The sequence below is a fragment of the Astyanax mexicanus genome, chromosome 15 (genome assembly GCF_023375975.1).
Source record: "Astyanax mexicanus isolate ESR-SI-001 chromosome 15, AstMex3_surface, whole genome shotgun sequence".
NCBI lineage: Eukaryota > Metazoa > Chordata > Actinopteri > Characiformes > Acestrorhamphidae > Astyanax > Astyanax mexicanus.
In genome coordinates, this window is record NC_064422.1 from 3913299 (window position 1) to 3932858 (window position 19560).

Sequence of the window (19560 nt, forward strand, 5' to 3'; positions counted from 1 at the left end):
ACATTAAAAGATTATTTTCATTTGACTGAATGTATAAAATAGTTATATTTATACAATATATATATATATATATATATATATATATATATATATATATATATATTTTTTTTTTTTTTTTTTTATTATTTGTTTATTTGCAGTAGTATTTTCTTAACAATTAATAAAGAAAAAAAACAGTGCTTTTTCATATCATATTTAAAAATTCTCTCAAAATTTTAGGGTTATGCTGTACACCTCCAATGTTTACCACCTTCAACATTCTCCTCCAATTTGCAATATTTTTTGACACTTAACATTTTATAACACTCGCTACAATTAAACACACTAATATTCTCTATGACCCCAATATTGTAAACATTAAAAAAAACAAAAACTTCTACAAAGTCTACAATGAAAATTGTTATATAAACACAAACATTCTACCCAAAAGGCACATTTATTTGTTACATTTTACAGTTACATTTTCAACACTGAAAATCACCACTAACAAAATTTCAAAATTTCCCCAACTCCAACACAAATAAATTACCAGCAAACTGAAATAGTTACCATCATACAAAAAAATACTGAATAAACCTCAGCATTCTCCAACAAATACCAGCATTGTGCAGGAACTCGTAATAACATACTATAGCTGGCTTATGAGTTTAGAATATTCTAGTTAAAGCATAAAACCACAGTGTCACACTGGGTTCATTCAGGGCTGCAGATCTGCACTCCTACGAGAGCGCCGGCATGTCAAATGTGATGTGTCTTGATGTTTCTATGAATATCTCAGTAATAATATAGTACAGAAATGTAGCTAAATGCCTCGTTGAAGAAGCAAGTGTAATTGGAAGTCTGCATTTAAAGTAATTTCTCAGTTATACAGTGAAGTAATTCCTTAGTTATATCCTGAGAGTCTTTTTCACATGAAACATAGACCAGTGGTCAAAAGATCTAGATCAACTGAAATTCTCCCAGTTTTTGTTGATGGTTAAGTATTTCCATATAATTCTCCAACTACTAGTCTGGAAAATGACTTAAAGTGATTTAAAGGTAACAGTTTTTGAGGAAATTAATTACTTTTTAGAAAAAAGGAGATTTATTTTTTAAAATCGAATGTTATTGGTTAACAATTCCCAGCTAGTAAAACTTAACAAATTGATACAAATAATTTGTGCTCTCTCTACTGTGGTATTTACACAATTTACACTGCACGTCTATGTTGCTGCCATAATGCCAAAAAAAGATATTTAATGAAGGAACACAGAATACTGAATCGTGAAAAAAAAGGTGTTCTAAAACTTTTGACCAGTGTGGTAGCCAGAGCAAGAAGCAGCGAGAGGTAGAAGATGAGTTTCTGTTTTATTGTGTACATTTGTTCCAGTTAGTTTTGGTTTTACACTGCAGTTCAGTGAAGGGACTAAAGAACTTTACTACATCCTGTCGTCATCAGCTATGTGGGCGGAGTCTCTCTATACTTCATATTAATTGGTTTATAGAATGTTAGTTATGAGTTCTGCTTTGCCAGGTGTTGTGCTGAATTCTAGCCCTCTGTCAGAATCTGACTCCCCTTCGTTTACATGCTCAGTGCAGCAGAATGAGTGTAAAAGATATATCCTCATATTCCTTTTATTACTGTTTATAAATAAGGGTTAATCTACTGTTGCATAAAAAAAAGTAATTCCCAATCTAAGCTTTTGTGTTCATACTGCTGCATGACACATCTGCCTGCAAATTGAAGTCTGATTCAGCACAACACCAGTTCTTGTTTCCTCTGGTGTGATTAAAGAATCGCTGTAATCCTGTAATTGTTCTGAAAGTCTAAACTATCTAGAAAAGTTTCACACTGCAGATGAACCGGACCATGGTTCAGTAGATCCGGACTGAGAACACCTCTGTTGGTCGAACCTGAACTTCTTTGTCTGTATGGTGTTGTATTGTCTGTCTGCACTTTTGTACTGTTGCACTATTGTTCTGTCTACACTGTGTTTATGTGCACCATGGTCCCTGGAGGAACGTTGTTTCGTTTCACTGTGTACTCTGTATATAGCTGAAATGACAATAAAAACCACTTTGACTTTGACTTTGACTTTGAACAGTCTGAAAGTCTGGATCAAACAGGGCTGGTGTGAAAACACCCTGAGAGACCCATAGTCGCTGTCCAATTAAAAACAAGTATCTTTAAATTGGTGACTTTAAAGGAAAAGACAAAAAAATCTCTAAACCTTGTATGAAGGTTAATGTAAAATAGGAGGTTTTCACATAATTTTCATTGGTTTACTCATCCTCTATTTATCCAGAGTTTATTTACAAAGCGTGTAGTACTCAAATGATGAAGAATATAGCTGATGAAAAATACAGCTGATTGATATCCCTACTTAATAAACAGCACCATCAATAAGCTGAATTCCGAGCAGAAGCGTAAAGAGGGAGGGAACATACAGTACATGCACCCCTGCTCTGTTCAGTTAGATTCCCAATCACTAAGAAAATACCTGTGGCACAGCAGCTTTGGGCATATTAGTGTATAGTTGAGAATGTAGGATTACTGTGTTTTGAGCTTTTAGCCTAAAATAGTATCTAGTACTACTGGGAAGACTGTAAGTAATAGTAAGACTGTGGTTAGATTTTCTTTTTGGCTGAGTTCTACATTCTTTTTCATTTGCACTCTACAGTATGTGTCAGATTAAATATTGTCATGAAGTTCAAATATGAAAATTTTAGCTGGGAGCGCTGTTTCTAACCTGAATTCCAAATGGCAGAGGGCACCACAGAATGGCTTTTCATTTGGAGAAGGGCTTTACTCACCCTATAACTGGTTCATACCATAGTTCATAGTTCTCTGTGTTGTCCCCCACATTACCTTTCATCAGCAGGCTGGACTCTAACTGGGCCTGACATCATTGGTTTTTATGTACGAGTCACCCGAGGGACTTGTTGGACAGAAAGAAATTGCTTTGGCACCTTCAGAAATAGAACTTAAGTGAAGTCATTTCAGTGACACCACACAGCTTGGTGGTGTGTACCACAGGTAGAGCAAAACACAACCATGAAAAAAATAAAGCTGTTTCCCACTGTAAAATTTGATGAGTTGATTTTACTTAGTTAATAAATATAACTGTTATTTTTAAGATATGCTTACTTAATGTATACTATTTAAGTGTACTTAAAACACGGTTTTATTTACTTAATTTAGTTATGATGTACTGACTTTAAAGGTGTCCTTTTGCTAAAAAACAGTAGGTCTCTCTGAGTTGTATATGATGCTGCGCATGAAACTCTTCCTTAACATCGATTGTCTGCAGTAGCTAGTAAAAGAAAATATTCAGAAAAACGAGTTGATCATGATATTCAGAAACACGTTTTAAAATTGTCAGCGTCCTGTCATTACTTTCCCACCGCGCTCCGCAAATTCATTTGGGGCTTGGATTTGGCGCCCCCTGTAGTGCAGTGCCCCTATGCATCGCATACGCTGCATACCCCCTTTTTGCGCCACTGCCTGGACTACCCACCTCTGTGTAAGTAACTATTGGTTTACGTAGGATCTCCGGTGGATTTTGCGTTTTACAGAGACTCTAAGACTAGGTCAATAGCTGAACTGCAGGATGTTACACATATTGTAAAGTAACATATGACATTGAAAAGACTGTTATTAGTGTAAAAATGTCTTTATTTTCAAATGTAAAATGTTTGCGATGTGTGCATGTATGAATATTCAAGAGCAAGAGCTGAAATCATATCGTCTCTCCCTCCCACTCCTTCACCAAACTAAAGCAGTACTATACCTAATCATCGTAGCATTTTTTCCCACAAAAACCAGCTCACATGGCATTCATTCATACTAGAGACCACAACTAGACATTTTAAAAAGAATGAAAAATTATTTCATGAGACCTTTGAGTAGCATAGTAACGCTAAATTGTAAGTGTTCACAACTCATATTACCAAAGTTAATATACCTCATGGTTCCTGGCATAACACTGTTGCAAAATGGGTGTGCCCTCCAACCACTTACTCACCATCAGTGTTTTGCTGACAAGGGCTACCTTCACTTGGGTATTTAGTTAATACACACAAAAATAGACAATTCTGAGTATATATTTTTTTTATTTAATTTTAGTTCCAAATGATCCCAAACAGCAGATTTAGGTCTTTTTCTGAGATTTTGTCATTTCATGAATGCTAATGATTTGATAAATGATGAGCAATAAAATATAAAGCAATGCAATGTGTGTTACAATGCTTTGAATTTCTTTTAAAGTGTATGAGGGTGTGGCAATGGCATGTGTTATGGGTTTCGAGTTTGACCTCACAATATATTTTTTTTAGGTTTCAGAATTAATTTGTGTTTTTGTTCCTAATAATGCAGTTCTTACTCAACACTAAGGTCACACTTCTCAGTAAATTCAATGGTAACTTGCACTTATAGCCTCCAACACTGTGACCAAGCAGTCCAATACCTAAAATATAACCAATTACCCAAGGGAAGGTAGCCCTTATGGGCAAGGCTACACACTGATGATGAGTTGTGTTGGTGAGTGATGAGGGGCATGCCTATTGTGCAAATAAAGGATGCAAGGAACCATTAAAGAAGAAGCATGGGTTAATATGGAGCTACGTTATTTAAGTAAAATCAATTTAGATTTGATATTTATATATATAGTATTTAATCTACCAATTTACCAAAATAATGAGAAGTCCCTGAATTTGAAATTAAAGTTTGTTGTGTGGAGGGGTCTCCTTCACCGCTCCTCTGCATATGCTCACTGAAGAACCTGAAAGGGTTGAGTGTAGTTTACTTTAGATGTCTTTTATACTAAATTACAACTTTACTAAACTTACACAAGTTAAATCATTAGAATATTATAAAGTTAGTAAAACTCATTAATGTTATTTGAGAAAGTAGTGATGTTAAATTTTCTGTGTTAGATTGGGCTAAAAACAAGGAGTGAAAAAGAAAAAGGCAGATGTCCCAGGAACATTCAGCGGAGGCCTGTTGTCTCCAGCACTCCTCAGCAACTGGGAAAGCACCATTGATGATGCTGGCTTTGTGCCGCGTATCTCCTGGGCACATCTATCGTAGACAGATTCCCCATATCCTCCATGATTTCCACTCAGAATACCAAGCAGATGCAGACGCAGCCACAGCGCCGCACAGCTACAGCCTGTCGAGCTCTATTGTTATTCATGTATTCCAGCACCTAACTATTCAGATTTTATGAGCTCAATTCCAGAAATTCAAATCATCTCACCCATGGTAGCAACCTGTGGAGAGCTGGAGTGCGGCGCTCGTTATGTCAAATTTAAAACAGACGGGAATTCATCAGAGTGACACATCAGCATGAATCCACAGAGGAAAGTCATTCTGCCTACGAACCGTTTCCCACTGTTGGGAAGATTTATCTTTAGTTGAGTCATTAGCATGCGTACAGCAAAGAGACAACTATAACAGCTCCTCATTCACAGCCAGCACACTGATGAAGAATTCCTGGAAATGTCTAAAGGTGTGAACTTGAATCAGTCGTAAATTTGATGAGTTGAGGCTCAACCCTGACACGAACATAGATGACTTGGAATTAGACTCAAACCTGAGCCTCATGATTCAAGAGGAGTTGATTGAGAAGCATTCTGTTGAGAAGCCTCAGTCCAGAGTCTGTACAATGTAAACATCAGTGTTTATCATTTAACACAGTCTTTCTTTCTTTGGGTATTTAGTTAATACATAAACAAACCGGCCCCTTAATTAAGGTGATGTTAACTTTTTTTGTTTTTTTTTAATAGAGGATAAATAAACTGTATTCTTTCTGCTAGACTATTTTAAAATTACATGGAAAATAAATCCAGCTGAGAGAACCTTCATTGCCGTTCTTGCAGCATGAAGCCACACTTCACAATAAAGAAAACGGAAACTTGCTCATGTGGCCTTTAACACTATGAGCAACCAGTAAATGTAAAAACATTTACATTTGAAGTACCTGAATACCCAAAGCAAGGTAGCCCTGGTGCAAAAAGGCTACACACCTATAGGAAAGTTTGGCAAAACCAGCATTTCTGCTGGTGTAAATAGTAAAGTTAATAAAGTGAAAAAAGGAAAGGTGCTCCATGCAGAAGAGCAGCCCAAGAGATTTGAGCTCTCACGTCACTTTGTCCAAGACCAAGTCTTAGACCTTCCGTAGCTTTTGCTGCCCATAAAGCAAAAGACTTCATCGGTTTGCAATGTAATTAAGAAATAGCAAGTAACATTAACTGTAAGGTCAAGTTCAGGTCTGGAAGATTCAGGAAGCTTGACTAGACTCTGGAGTGGTGGTGCACTGTTCTACTATGCAGTGACATCTTCATCAATATATATATAGATTAATCAGAAGAAAGCTATTCCTGCATCCTTACAACAAATTTCAGAATCAGCTGTTTGCCAACCTGACACCTGATCACAAGCTTTTTTAAAAACAGTTTTGTGGATAGGTTGAATAGGTTGAATACCAGCAAGTTCTGGAAGCAAACGTCACACAGTCTTTAGATAAATACAGGATGAGTTTCTACAGGAAATGATCCTAAAATCACCTCAACATCCACATGGTGGCCTGATAATCTCATAGTACACAAAAACCTTTGCAAGACAGAATCGAACAAAATCCAACAAACTAGAACGGAAGCACTTTTTGCTAAGTGTTGACCAAACAGAGTGCCCAAAATTTTAGATGGCACTAATAATCACTAGCAGCGATTATGTCGATAGCTATAGATATGTTTTGCTTATCTTATAACAGAGTATAAGTGAGATGAGTATGACAATTCAAGATTAAGCTAGAAAAAATCTTGGTTGTTATTATAGGTGTTATAATATAATATAATGTGTGATTGTGTGTTATGGCAGTGGGAGTCGGAGCAGCAGCGGAGTTTGGAGGAGCGGGGTCGTTTGCTGCTGTGCTTACAGTTCCTTCCCCCGGCTCAGAACCATGAGGGTGGGGAGGTCCCTGCCGAGACCAAGGAGAAAGCCAAGGGAGGCCTGTGTGTGGGGGTCCGACGCTGCGCTCACCTGGCTGCCATGGACGTCAATGGCTTCTCTGACCCCTACGTCAAAACGTAAGTGCAGTGGATAATGCAACTTGTTTTAGATGGAAAATGCCTCAAAGTATCTTAATAAATCTTTATATTTTTGCAGGGTAAAGATTATCCACATGGGATTGATATTAATATTATTTGTTAATGATATTTTGTCTCACAGCATCGAAAGAACAGAAACTGACTCAAAGGTGGAAGCTTGTCAATTGTGAATTATTGAATATTAAAGGCACACTATGCAAAATTTTTCAATTGATCAATGCGTAACATACAAAGATTCACTCAGCCGCCCTTGTGTTGTCTGTAGGAAAAAAACATGCTTATAAGTTCAGGAGCCCTCGGCCCACACCCATCAGCTAACAAGTCTCAGGAAAGCGAATATTAGGGACATGCCTCCAGCACGAGCAGGATACAAGCTAGTTTGCTGATAGCTGTAGACAGTTTATCATGATGGAGCAGTGAAAGCATGTTTCAGAGCAGCAAGAAACAGGAGAAGATCTCTCTACAGAAAGAGGTGTTCCACACAGATGAACCTCGGCAAGCCTTCTACGAATTGTGTCAGTTTTTAGTTATTGCTCAATTATATTTTATTCTTTTATGTATTAAGTTCTGTTGTTGCCTGATTTATCATTTTTATTACCTTTGATTACCTTAATTTTGTATTTTAAACTTTTATTTTATATCATTTTATATATTTATTTTATACTTTTATATCAGAATCAGCGGTTCCCTGCAGGTTTAGTATTTAATTACGGTCATTAGTTTATACTAATTACAACACCTGACCCAAATAATCAACTAACAACTAACTAATCAACTAACTACCTGCCCTTACTGAGGCGACAACCAACCAGAAACACCCATTTATTTCTCTGCACAATAAAGAGGGTAAATGTTAAACGTGTTCCAGCTGGTTCTGTAGTATTACTGACCTGTTTTAGTGATTTTATGCTGTTACGCTCTCAGCTCTCCTCAGTAAGCGCAGTTAGTTCATTATTAGGCTCAGCTGTTTGTAAAATGCTCCTAATTTACGGCCAGGGTTCTCTGGTGTTGCGCCGAAAACAGTCCCCTGCTAATCTCTGCAGCGGCACCGGAAGGTCAGTTCACTCCGCTGTAGCATTAGCTTAAAGTTAGCATTTTTCTCATTACGACTCTTAAACGACCTCGTAATTCAGAGGATCCGGTGATATTTAGGAGGTAAATGTACACAGATTAAAACGTATAGGGGTCTGAACAAATTTATTTACCACAGAATGTGACAGAGGCGGGTTTTTTAAAAAACCCTTTCATTTTTCTCATAAGGAAAAAACGCTTAGACACGGAAGCTGTACGAGCACTACAGAATGATGCACGACTTCAGTGGTCTATTCATATTTAATTACGTTGATCAGTGTATACTATTGATATCAACGTTACCACATAAAGTATGCAGTTAATCTGGAAACTGGTGATGTTTTAGCAGTTTATTTAGCTATGTAAACACAATCACTACTGCTTAGTTCAGAAGGTAGATTATTTTTTAGATGCATTTTAATATGCTTTAATAAATGCCTTAAGAAGTCTTAAGAAGAAGTGTGATTAATTCAGATCCATCCCAGAATACTTTGTGATTAATCCAGTTAGATTTTTTTTTATAAAATACGCTGGCTAGATGCAGGTTAGTACATTCACTGTAAAATAAACTATGAACTAACTTAATACTACCGTACACTTAAACATACAAACTTCACTAAACTAGCTAGCTAGATTACCTCAGTTCAGAAGAAACATGATTTGAAATAGCTTACATATCCACACATCTAGCTAGCTATCTAACATTACAAAACTACTAGCCAGTGATTAGCGTTAGCTGGCACTAAAAGAGAAACTCATAGAGCATGAGGAAGAACCACAATAATTATAATGCTTTGATTGACACGCTTCTAAATGAGCTCTGGAGACCACAATTAAATCCCTCCAGCATTTACCAAAGGCTAGTTTATATTGGGAGAAGTGCAAGAAGTTTAAAACGTGTGTGATCCTGTCGTGATCCTGTCCATTATTGCTGCCTGGAGCTCCTGCAGGTTTTTACCTCAGTCCGTTCACAGCACCATAAACCACAGATAGCACAGAGACACAGCTCCGTATTTCTACATTAAACCACTTACCAACACAACTGCTGACAGTCCTCCATGATAATAACCTAAATAAATGCTGAATGAATTAATGCTAATGTTGAGTTTAGTGTTTGCAATCCCTGTTTTCATTAAATTAGGTTTTTTTATTAATTAATTTAATTCACTCTGTTTTTATTCATTTGATAAAATTACACGTAGCAGAGCTTTTCAGGTGGAGTTGAACAGTTTAATCCTGATGGAATATAAACTCTACTGTGTTTAACTGAATTATTGGTGTATTTAGGAAGGGGCAGTAACCTCAGACATTAATTACAACATGATCGGAAACAGCTGATATTTATGCTTCAGCATTAACCAACACAGGAGTGTTAAAAATGTCTATTTATTATTCATCAAGAGTCCACGTCAGTCTAGCCTAACTGTAACTTGTTGTAACTGTAATGTTTTTGTGTTGTTTGATGGAATGTGTGTGTTTGTGTGTGTGTTTGTTTGTGTGTATGTGTGTGTGTGTGTGTGTGTGTGTGTGAGTGATAAGTTTTGACAGATAGTGGGGGAAAGTGGGTCTCCTGCTATATTTACTTTAATGCCACTGATGTCCTCAAGCTCAACACTGCAGACATCATTTCATTTTTCTTTTTTCTTTCCTGTTTGACTTTTCTCTCCATCAGCCCTTCCACTCTTTTTATCATTTCTTATCATTTTCTTTTGTTCCTTTTGTTGCCTTTAATCATCCTGCGCTCTTCAATTTTCTTAACCTTGTATTTTATATTTTTTTCCTGCATATCTTTTTACTCATCCTGTTTGGCATATGTTCTCTCTTCTTTTCTTTGCCCACACACGTAAACACTTACACACACACACACACATAACCAGTTATTTCCCTGTGGGCATATAACAAATATGGCAGCCACTCTCTCCTGGCCGTGCATATGTGCAAAAACACTCCCTCTCTCTCTCTCTCTCTCTCTCTCTCTCTCTCTCTCTCTCTCTCTATTGCTGTGTGTTGTGTATGTGACGAGTGCGTAGGCACACTCTCCATTAAATGACCAAAAAAAGAAAAGGAATTGGGGAAATTGAAATAAGAGGCTTTAAATGTTCTTTATTGTTTACTCTCTCTTTCTTTCTCTGACATTCTCTCTCTCTCTTTCTCTTTAACAGGTACCTCAAACCAGACGTGAAGAAGAAATCCAAACACAAGACGGCTGTGATTAAAAAAACACTAAACCCTGAGTTTAATGAGGTAGGCGTGTGTATGTGTGTGTGAGTAAGTTTTTGTATTTACCTCACAATGGGGTCCAAACCTGTTTAACCTGAGCGTTTAGTGGCTGTGAGTTGATTTTACTTATTAGTATTTAACCCTTGTGTGGTGTTCGGGTCTGTGGGACCCGTTTTCATTTTTCATCAAATGATACTAAAAAAATATTTTTTCTAACTCAAACTCATTGGCATTGGCTCATTTTTTGTGAAAAACATATATCAAAACACATTTTCGATAAACACACACTGTACACCCCCCCCCCCCCACACACACACACACATTTATATTACATACAGTATGTTTGGCCAAGGGCTAATAAACATTGCTTCATTTGTAAATTTGAAACTAAATAAATTTTCTACTCATATCTTGAGTTTAATTCATTTTCTTTTACATTTTATTAAAAAAACTAATAAAAAAAAGAGTAGCACTTTTTAGAAAGAAATGTAACATAAGAAAGGTAAAGGGCAAATATTAACCATGTAAGCTGTTTATATTGCTTGCAATTTAGGTGAAGCAAGCATGTGTAAAGCATTTTAATGTAAAATGTATTCAATTTGGTTGAGTTTTGTACTGACTTTAAATAGCATTTTAACTCTAAATTGTAATTTTAAGTGTGGGCAACTTATAATACCAAAGTTAATATAACTATTGCTTTCATAATAGGTGTGTTTCCCCGAACCACTAACTCACCATCCGTGTGTAGTCCTGTCGTACATTCAGGAAAGGATGGCTTGTATTTTTGTTTCTTAATTGGGCATGACCCTAAAGACCCTGCATCCTCTCTGCCAGACTTTTTTCCCATTACATGCGATTATCTTTCCAGCATGAAGTCACACTCCACAGTAAGGGAAATGGTAACTTGCTCTTATGGCCAGGCAGTCTACCATTATATAAGATATAACTGAACACCCAGGGAAATGAAGCCCTGGTGGGTAAGACTGCACACTGATGGTGAGTTACTGGTGGAGAACATGCCTGTTAAGCAAATAAATGATGCAGGAACCAATAGGGAAGATGCATGGATTAATATGATGCTACGTTATCTAAGTAAAATCTACTAACAGTAACTAAATTATACTTCAGTGAGAGTGAGTTACAGAGTGTGAATTAGTGTTTAAGTTGAATAATTTACCAAAAGAAGTTCCTGAATTTAAAGTGAAATTTGAATGTGTGAAAAGTTCTCCTGCATTGCTCCTCTGCACATGCTCACTAAAGAACCTGAAAAGGTGGAGTGTAGTTTACTCAAGTGTATTTAGTTATAGAAGTTTTCATACAAAATTACAAATTTACTAAAGTTAAACAAGTTAATTTTTTTGCGATATTATGAAATAGGTTCACTAATGTTATTTGATAAAGTAGTGAGGGTACAAATACCGTGCCCTGGCAAGAGTACCAGTAAAGACTCCTAATGGCCAGGTCATACTAATGTGTGTCACAAGCAAAATGACATTAATTTCAGTTCGATTTACTACAACTTCAGGAGCAAATACATGCTATGTACACATTTTTATTTAAGTTTGTTAAACGAATGCTCTTTTCAGGTGAAATAATTTTACTTGAGTTGGTGGAGAAATGGAATCTTACCAAAGTTTTATGACAGAATAACACGGAATAAGACATCTTGGCAAAAATGACTCAATGAAATGGGAGTGGCTACTCAATTTTCGCAGTTCACTAACAAAAATATACAGTTTTGAATCCCAGAACATGCTGCTTCACCATCAGCAGCCAGAGATCGGCCATGCTTTCTCTGGGTGTGTACAGTAGGTGGCGCATTCTCTCCAAATTTTTGGCCAGAGTTTTAGAGCTGGGGATCGAGTGTTGGCTGTCTAGTGATGCTGCAACAGCGGCAGTTTGAAAAGAGGCAAAGTCTGGCTTTCCGTGTATCGGAGAAGGCATGTCTTCACTGTCCTAGTGTTCGGGGCATTAAATCAAAAACCTTAAAATGTCAATTAGATCAATCAATAGAAAGAATAACAGCAGATTTTTTTTACCTCAGCCAGTCACACTTTTATTCTATTACCAGCAAGCATCTTAAATACCCAATACATGCATTTTATGGCAACTTAAAACTATATTTCATATTATGTATTTTTATGTTAAAGGTAATAAGCATAAAAAAATATAATTTGGGCTGTAACAAAATATATTCATATTTCATTTAATTTAATTCTTAACGGCGTCCATCTTTTTCACAGTCTTTGGTTACACCCTTAAAGACCTTAGTCGATCAGTGGGTTCTGTAAAAGTTATAAGGCTAATGTAAACATATAAAGTAATCCATTTAAGTCAGGAAAACCTACCATTGTGTGTGTGTGTGTGTGTGTGTGTGTGTGTGTGTGTGTGTGTGTGTGTGTGTGTGTGTGTGTGTCATTGTGTTCACGCTTGCATGTGTTTAAGAGTCATACATGTTTCCATTACCGCTTTGCATTCTGGGTGTGCCTGCAGGGGTCACTACAAACATTGTTTAAATGTCAGTGCTGGAAACAGTCCTGCTTGTGTTTAAAATGGGTCACAATTGCATAATATTACTTGTAAATCACATTTCTAGTGTGGGCTGAACTGTAATAAAGTATGTTGTAGATATAAATGCCAAATCTGAACTGAACTGAATATTTGTAATTTTGGCCTTTCCCCTTCATCACTCCACCTCTCTCTCTCTTCTGCAGGAGTTTTTTTATGAGATTACATTCAACGAGCTGGCAACCAAGACCCTGGAGGTTACAGTGTGGGACTATGATCTGGGGAAATCCAATGACTTCATTGGTGAATAGCTTTACTGCTTCTCTGCAATATGCACTTATCACTATCTAGTGTTCAATTAGCAAAGGTGTGAACAAGTCACTAATGCCATGTTCACAATCAGTTTTTTCAGTCGCAGACAGTTTTTTTTGTAGTTCAGGCGGGTAGTGTGAACTTTTGAAAGAGGGTCACTGAGCCATCACCAAGAGGTCACAGGTCGACCAGTCACAGACAACCAGCAAATATCTAGCAGGTTTAATATCTAGACCAGTCAGAAAACCACATAACTAACCAACACATCTGCAAGGCCCAGGCTGTTCATGGATAATCGGACCACTTTCTGTTTTCCCTGTTAGATCAGACATTGATATTGTTTTAGGTTGAGGAAATGAGAACATATTTCAGTATAAAAATGATCAAACATATAAAGTCTGACTATGCTTAATTGCTCCATATGAACCCATTCATTTTAAACTCACTTTATACGGGCATTCTCCTCCTTAGTGTCTCTAGTTCTGGCGTTAGATCTTGTAAAAAAAACGTGTTTCTGGTGAGCAGCCAGATAAGCACAATCACCTGACCTCTCCAACAGTCCTGTAGTGTGAACCAGGCATAAGGCGAATGAAAGATAAGAGCAGTGTCTGCCTGCAGCCAATTGGATCACGTAGGAAAAGAGAACCACATAAATAGACAATGTATATTCTTCATGGTCAGAGATATTTATAGAGAGTCTAAACACTTTCTGTTTTTCCGGTTAAATTAGAAAATTACTGTTAAATGCTAAAGAGAGCTGTGAGTCCTCTTTCAATGGTGGTGATTGAAACTAAAGACTATAAGCTATTCCTTTCTAAATTTAGAAAGTAGAATAATGTATTTACTTATAATGCAATTCTGCTGCTACAGTTTAAAATACAGCTGTGTTTTGATATGTGTATAATTCCATGTTAACCTATAGATTGTACAAGCTGCAAGAGTACTGCATTCTGTATTAGGCCTGTATAGAAGTGCTTTTTTTGCTTTGTGCTGATTTGTGTTGGTATTGGTAACACGCACGGTTGGTGTAAAACGGCTGGCATGAAATGGCTACACTTACAGTGATACAGCACTCTGCAATCAATACAAAATGCTACAGTTATATGATTTAGTGTTATTTATTTAACAGTTGGAAATTAAGTATTTGGAATGTAGAGTTGTAATTTTTTTTATCCTAAAGTCGCAGGTCAAAGTTGAATGTTTTTTTTTTGTTGTTGTTGTTGAGGGAATTAGCAAGTCAGCAAATGTATGACTTGAGTTCACACATCTGCTAGTTAGTAGCTACTGGACCAAATTAGCCACTCTGAGTTTTGTGCTACAAAATAAAGTGGGCTGGTGAATTAACACACTGGAACTGGTTAACTGAGCCTCCTTTCCCCACATGTTTAGTGAGAGCCAGTCAGTCCGAGGCTTTGAATAGAAGGCTGATTACATGTATTCACATCACCGTCCCGTTGGAGCAAAGTGATAATTACACGTTTCCCTCTCTCCATCCAGGGGGTGTGTCTCTGGGCTGTCATTCGCAGGGCGACGCCCTCCAACACTGGATAGACTGTCTGAAGAACAAGGGCACAAAGGTGGAGCGCTGGCACACACTGACCAACGATCTGCCAGGATCAGGCTTCCAGGAGTGAAGGAGCCGCCGCTGAGGGCCCACTCCCCGCCGGCCTGTTTCATTATCACCGGACCGTCTCCAGCCGAATGGTCATCCACCTTAAATTAGCAGCCGATGAGTGTTGGTGACTAGCGTGCGGCTACGCTGTACGAGTTCCGCCAATGGGAATTGCGCCGAAATGTTTTCTCAAGTGGAGGAACTTCTTTTTGAGAACAGTTTCCATAATATTTATTCAGAATCACTCAAATCTTCTTAATCTCTGGGTTTTATTCACAGCTAGGCTTTTTATATCTGTTCCGCTCCACCACCTTGTTCATTTCGCAGCGACACGCCTCTCAAATGCAATTAGCTATTGTTTTATGAAGGTTAATGGAACTGCTGCATAATCTAGAATGGTTTATTCTAGGGTTATTGTATTATACCAAACATACACAAATGAGTTTTAAATCAGGGCAGCTTTGGGAAGTATTAGATTTAAAAAGCCATCATATTTTGGTTTCAGTGCAATAACTTCCCAAGTTTTTGGTTGCAATAAGGCAATGCTTCCTTCGAATTCTGACAGAAGTGGTCTTAAGTCGAAATGTGCAGTGTTAAGGAATCGCCATTAAACTGCTTGCTGTTGTGGTGAATTATTGTTACTCCTAATTTAAAGGGGAATACCACTGATGTTTTCATTAGTAATTAATTAGTGATTGATGAGTAAACAGAGCCAGTCAGAGTGGGGGTTTGGTGTGAAATTGTGGTTTACTGTAGAGAAACTTACAAACATATTATTTTTTCACAGTGTTACCAGATCTCCATGACTACAACACAAACATAGCCATTTCATTTACAACCCCAAATCAGAAAAAAAATGGGACAGTATGGAAAATGCAGATTATGTTGGTCTTTAATTGATTGCAGACAGTATGAACCCAAGATAACCTACTGTACATCCATTCCTGCATTTCAGCCCTGAAACTTCTTCCAAAAAAGTGGGCATAGTTAAGCATTTACCACTTCATAATGTTGACATTCCTACTTAAAAATGGCTTTGTCAGTGACGATACTAAGCAAAGAAAGTTACGTCTTAAGGTGTAGGTTCAATGTTGCATTTGTAGCTTCAGAATTATCCTCATATTCTTTACTGGGGACAAGTCAGAACTGCAGACAGGCCAGGTCAATACCTGTACCATCTTCCTCTGTAGCCCTGCCTTTGTAATGCGTGCAGCAGGTGGTTTTGCATTGTCTTGTTGAAAAGTGCATGAATGTCCCTGAAAAACATGTGGTGTTCAAGAAGTGGTATTGAAGGCAGCATATGTTGCTCTAAGATCTAGATGTACTTTCCTGCATAAATGCTGCATCACACCATACCAGGACAGAACATGGCTTTTGGACTTGTTGCTGAGGTACTGTTAACATTATTAACAGTGTCTCGGATGGCGGGAAGTATATTGGTAATTAAGTGTATTTGCAGCTTAAGTGTCTTACAGCTCCATTTCACACCCCAGCCACTCTGAAATACTTTGTTTACTTCTCCACCATTTAATCAAGTTAGCAGTGATACCAGTGGAATTCTCCTTTAATTAGGACGCATCCTCGCTAACGGTCTGTTTGTGTGTGTTGTTCAGCATGCTTGATGTGTTGATATGGCTCTTCTTCTTTATCTGTGTTTCTGTTACGGAATCCGTGTCAGAGGAGTATGAAAGTATGCCACTGTCTGTCCGTGAGCCACTGGTGCTCAGTTAGCAGCTCACTACTGCCACTACTGGGGGTTTTTGAGGCATTACAGAAGCAATCCTATATTTTCTCATTCTACAGGCTTTTTTTCTCAACCTCTGTGTATTAAAGGTGCACTCTATGATTTTATTGGAACCCAGGGGTGACCCTGCTATGAAATATCTATGTAATGATTATGCGACACTGTTGCTATGGACAGATCACTAATTAAAAGAAACACCCAAATAGATCAGTGCAGACAACAACGGGTATAGACACTACCATGCTTTTGTGGGCAGAGCCTAAATCCTGAGTAGGACCCGCTGACCTTGAAGATCTAAGTGACTTTGAATGTGAGTTCATTTTTCTTCCAGGCACAATAATTTAGATTTCTGTAGTTTTCTTTCACATATTATGTACAGTATTTTAAAAAGTATTCATATTCATATTTATTCCTTCATACACCAACACGAAGTAGCAAGTATTTGTGAAGTGAAAAGAAAATAATACATGTTTTAAAAAAATTGTTACAAATAAAATTTTGAAAATGTGGCATGCATTTATATTCAGGCCCCCTTATTCAGTATTTTGTAACATAAACATGTTATAATCTAAACCATGCAGTTCTAGATCTGGCTGGTGAAATACACAACAGATAATAATAGTCATCCTGTGGACAGATTTCCCCACCTGAGCTGTGGATATCTGTGGCTCCTCCAGAGTGACCATGAGCCTTTTGGCCGTTTCTTTAGTTAATGCTCTTCCTGCTCTACAATTTTACAAAATAATAAATTATGCACAGGTGGACTTTATTAACTAATTTCATGACTTACCCTCTGTAGGTAATTTTTCATGCTGGAATTTATTGTTAGGGGTATCAGAGTACAGAGGGCTGAATACAAACAAACACCACACTTTTCAGATTTTTATTCATTAACATTTCTGAAAAATATGAACTGTATTATTTTATTCTCACTACTTGCCACTTAGTGTTGGTCTATCATATAAAATTCCAATAACATACATTTACGTCTGTGAATGTAACGTGGAAAAAGGGGTATGGATACATTTTTAAGGCACTGTATAACTAAGATTATATAGTTCACATACTACTGCAAATATATAATTTTATGTATTTCTGGTTGAGTTGTGCAACACCTCACCTGGGTTTGTCAAATCTTTTAGGAGGTTCTTTGCAGTTATATATGGGGTCGGCTTTGTCTTTCTGGTCAGCTCATAAGGTCTTCCAGATCATGCCTTGACTTCCACAGTTCCCCTTAACTGCCATTTCCTATTTTCTGCCTTTGTTCTTTCGATATTTGTGGAAATGTGTCTGCTGTAGAGGTGGTGTTCACAAATGAGCTTTTGGAGCTCCGAGTGTTCCAGCGGGCTAAAGCACTATGATCAGAAGATGGCTGGTTCGAATCCTGTTTATGTGGCTTGTCATTGGCTACCAGAGCCCTGAGTGAGCTCAATTGGCCCTGCTCTCTCTGGGTGGGTAGAGGGCACTATTTCCCTACATCACTCCAAGGGGTGATGTTGATCAGCACAAGGCGTCTGTAAGATGATCTTCCGGCGCTTTCCTCCAAGCGCGCTGTGATGCTGCTTGGTAATGCTGCATCAGCAGCAGTTTGAAAAGAGGTGGTGGCTGACTTCACCTGTATCAGAGGAGGCATGTGCTAGTCTTCACCCTCCTGGTGTTGGGGCATCACTAGTGATAGGGGGAGTCCTAATGAGTGTTTTGGTTAATTGGCCTTGACAATGGAATAAAAATTAGAAAAAATAAATAAAAACATGAGCTTCCTTTACTGTTCTGTATCTGTATAGTCAATATCATTTATTATTTATTGCCGCCATAGACACTCCCAAAATGTCGCTACTGTATGTAACAGATCAAGACAAAGTGTACGCTGTTGGTGTACATGCCTTTTTCATTATGTACACATAAACCAAAGGTAAAGATTTTACACAAAGTAGTGGAGTGAGTTTAAAATGTAGTTCAAGTAAAAAATGCAGATACTTCAGTACGAATACTGTAACACATTACATTTACTTGATTACTGTCTACCGCTGGAGGATTGTGGAGTTGAGTAGGCATGTTTACAGCACATGTAGCGACAGTAATTTTTCATTTTGTCCAGAACGTCTCTTTAACTTCAGTGTCACATTTACATATTTTATTTTGTTTCATTTTTATTGGTCCATTCATTATAAAATGTTTAAACAGTATATGCTGGTCTGTTTCAAGGTTTTGGTATGACAGCACAAAGGGTGGTGACTCTAAAATCGCAGAGTGCATCTTTTATTTAACCTGACTAACAGTTCTGCTGTGTTTTATTTATTCTATAAAGAATATAACCCATATCAGATATACACTGATCAGCCAGAACATTAAAACCACCTGCCTAATTATGTCTTTGTCCTCCTACCGCCACTAAACCAGTCCATATGTATGTTAACCAGTAATATGGATTACACAGTACCTCTGAAGGTGTTCTGTGGTCTCTGGTTCCAAGATGCCAAGAGTTCCTGCAGGTTGTGACGTGGGATGAGCCTTCATGAGCATCATTGAGCCTTGGGTGCCCATGACCCTGCGATCAGTCCATTGGTTGTCCTTTCTTGGGCACTTTTTTATGTAGTGATTATTGCATTTAAGGAATAGGAGATGTTCTGACTCAGTCATCTAGGGTAAAATCTGGCAGTTTGATATGTGGCATTGGAATCAGATGATCTGTGGGGCTCACTTCACCTGTCAGTGGTTTTATTGCTATGGCTGATAGGTGTGTGTTTATGTGTTTATACATATATAAACTTTGTACACTTTTACTTTTATTTTATTTTATGGACTGTTTGAACAGTTGTTTCTTTTCTGATTATTTGTTTATTCTTTAAACCATTTACTTTTGTGAAAGAAGCATGCTGTTAATAATCAATGCATGTTTCGTAATTTGAATAACAACAAATGCTTGTTTGTATGTTTATATGCTGTTCCGGTCTCTCTCAAATGATGTGAACAATATGATTCTGTACACTGGTTGTTTGTCACT

The 19560-nt window shown here is 37.5% G+C and overlaps 1 protein-coding gene across 1 annotated transcript in view; it reads left to right on the forward strand.

The window, feature by feature from the left end:
- The window catches only part of LOC103047660 (double C2-like domain-containing protein alpha), a 102012-nt gene extending 86568 nt beyond the window's left edge, over window positions 1-15444 (forward strand). Inside the window, exons 8-11 of the mRNA XM_022669370.2 lie at window positions 6860-7068; window positions 10323-10404; window positions 13095-13191; window positions 14698-15444. Of these exons, the coding sequence (XP_022525091.2) occupies window positions 6860-7068; window positions 10323-10404; window positions 13095-13191; window positions 14698-14834 (525 nt within the window). The 3' untranslated portion in view covers window positions 14835-15444. The remainder of the gene's footprint in view (window positions 1-6859; window positions 7069-10322; window positions 10405-13094; window positions 13192-14697) is intronic.
- The last annotated feature ends 4116 nt before the right edge of the window (window positions 15445-19560 follow it).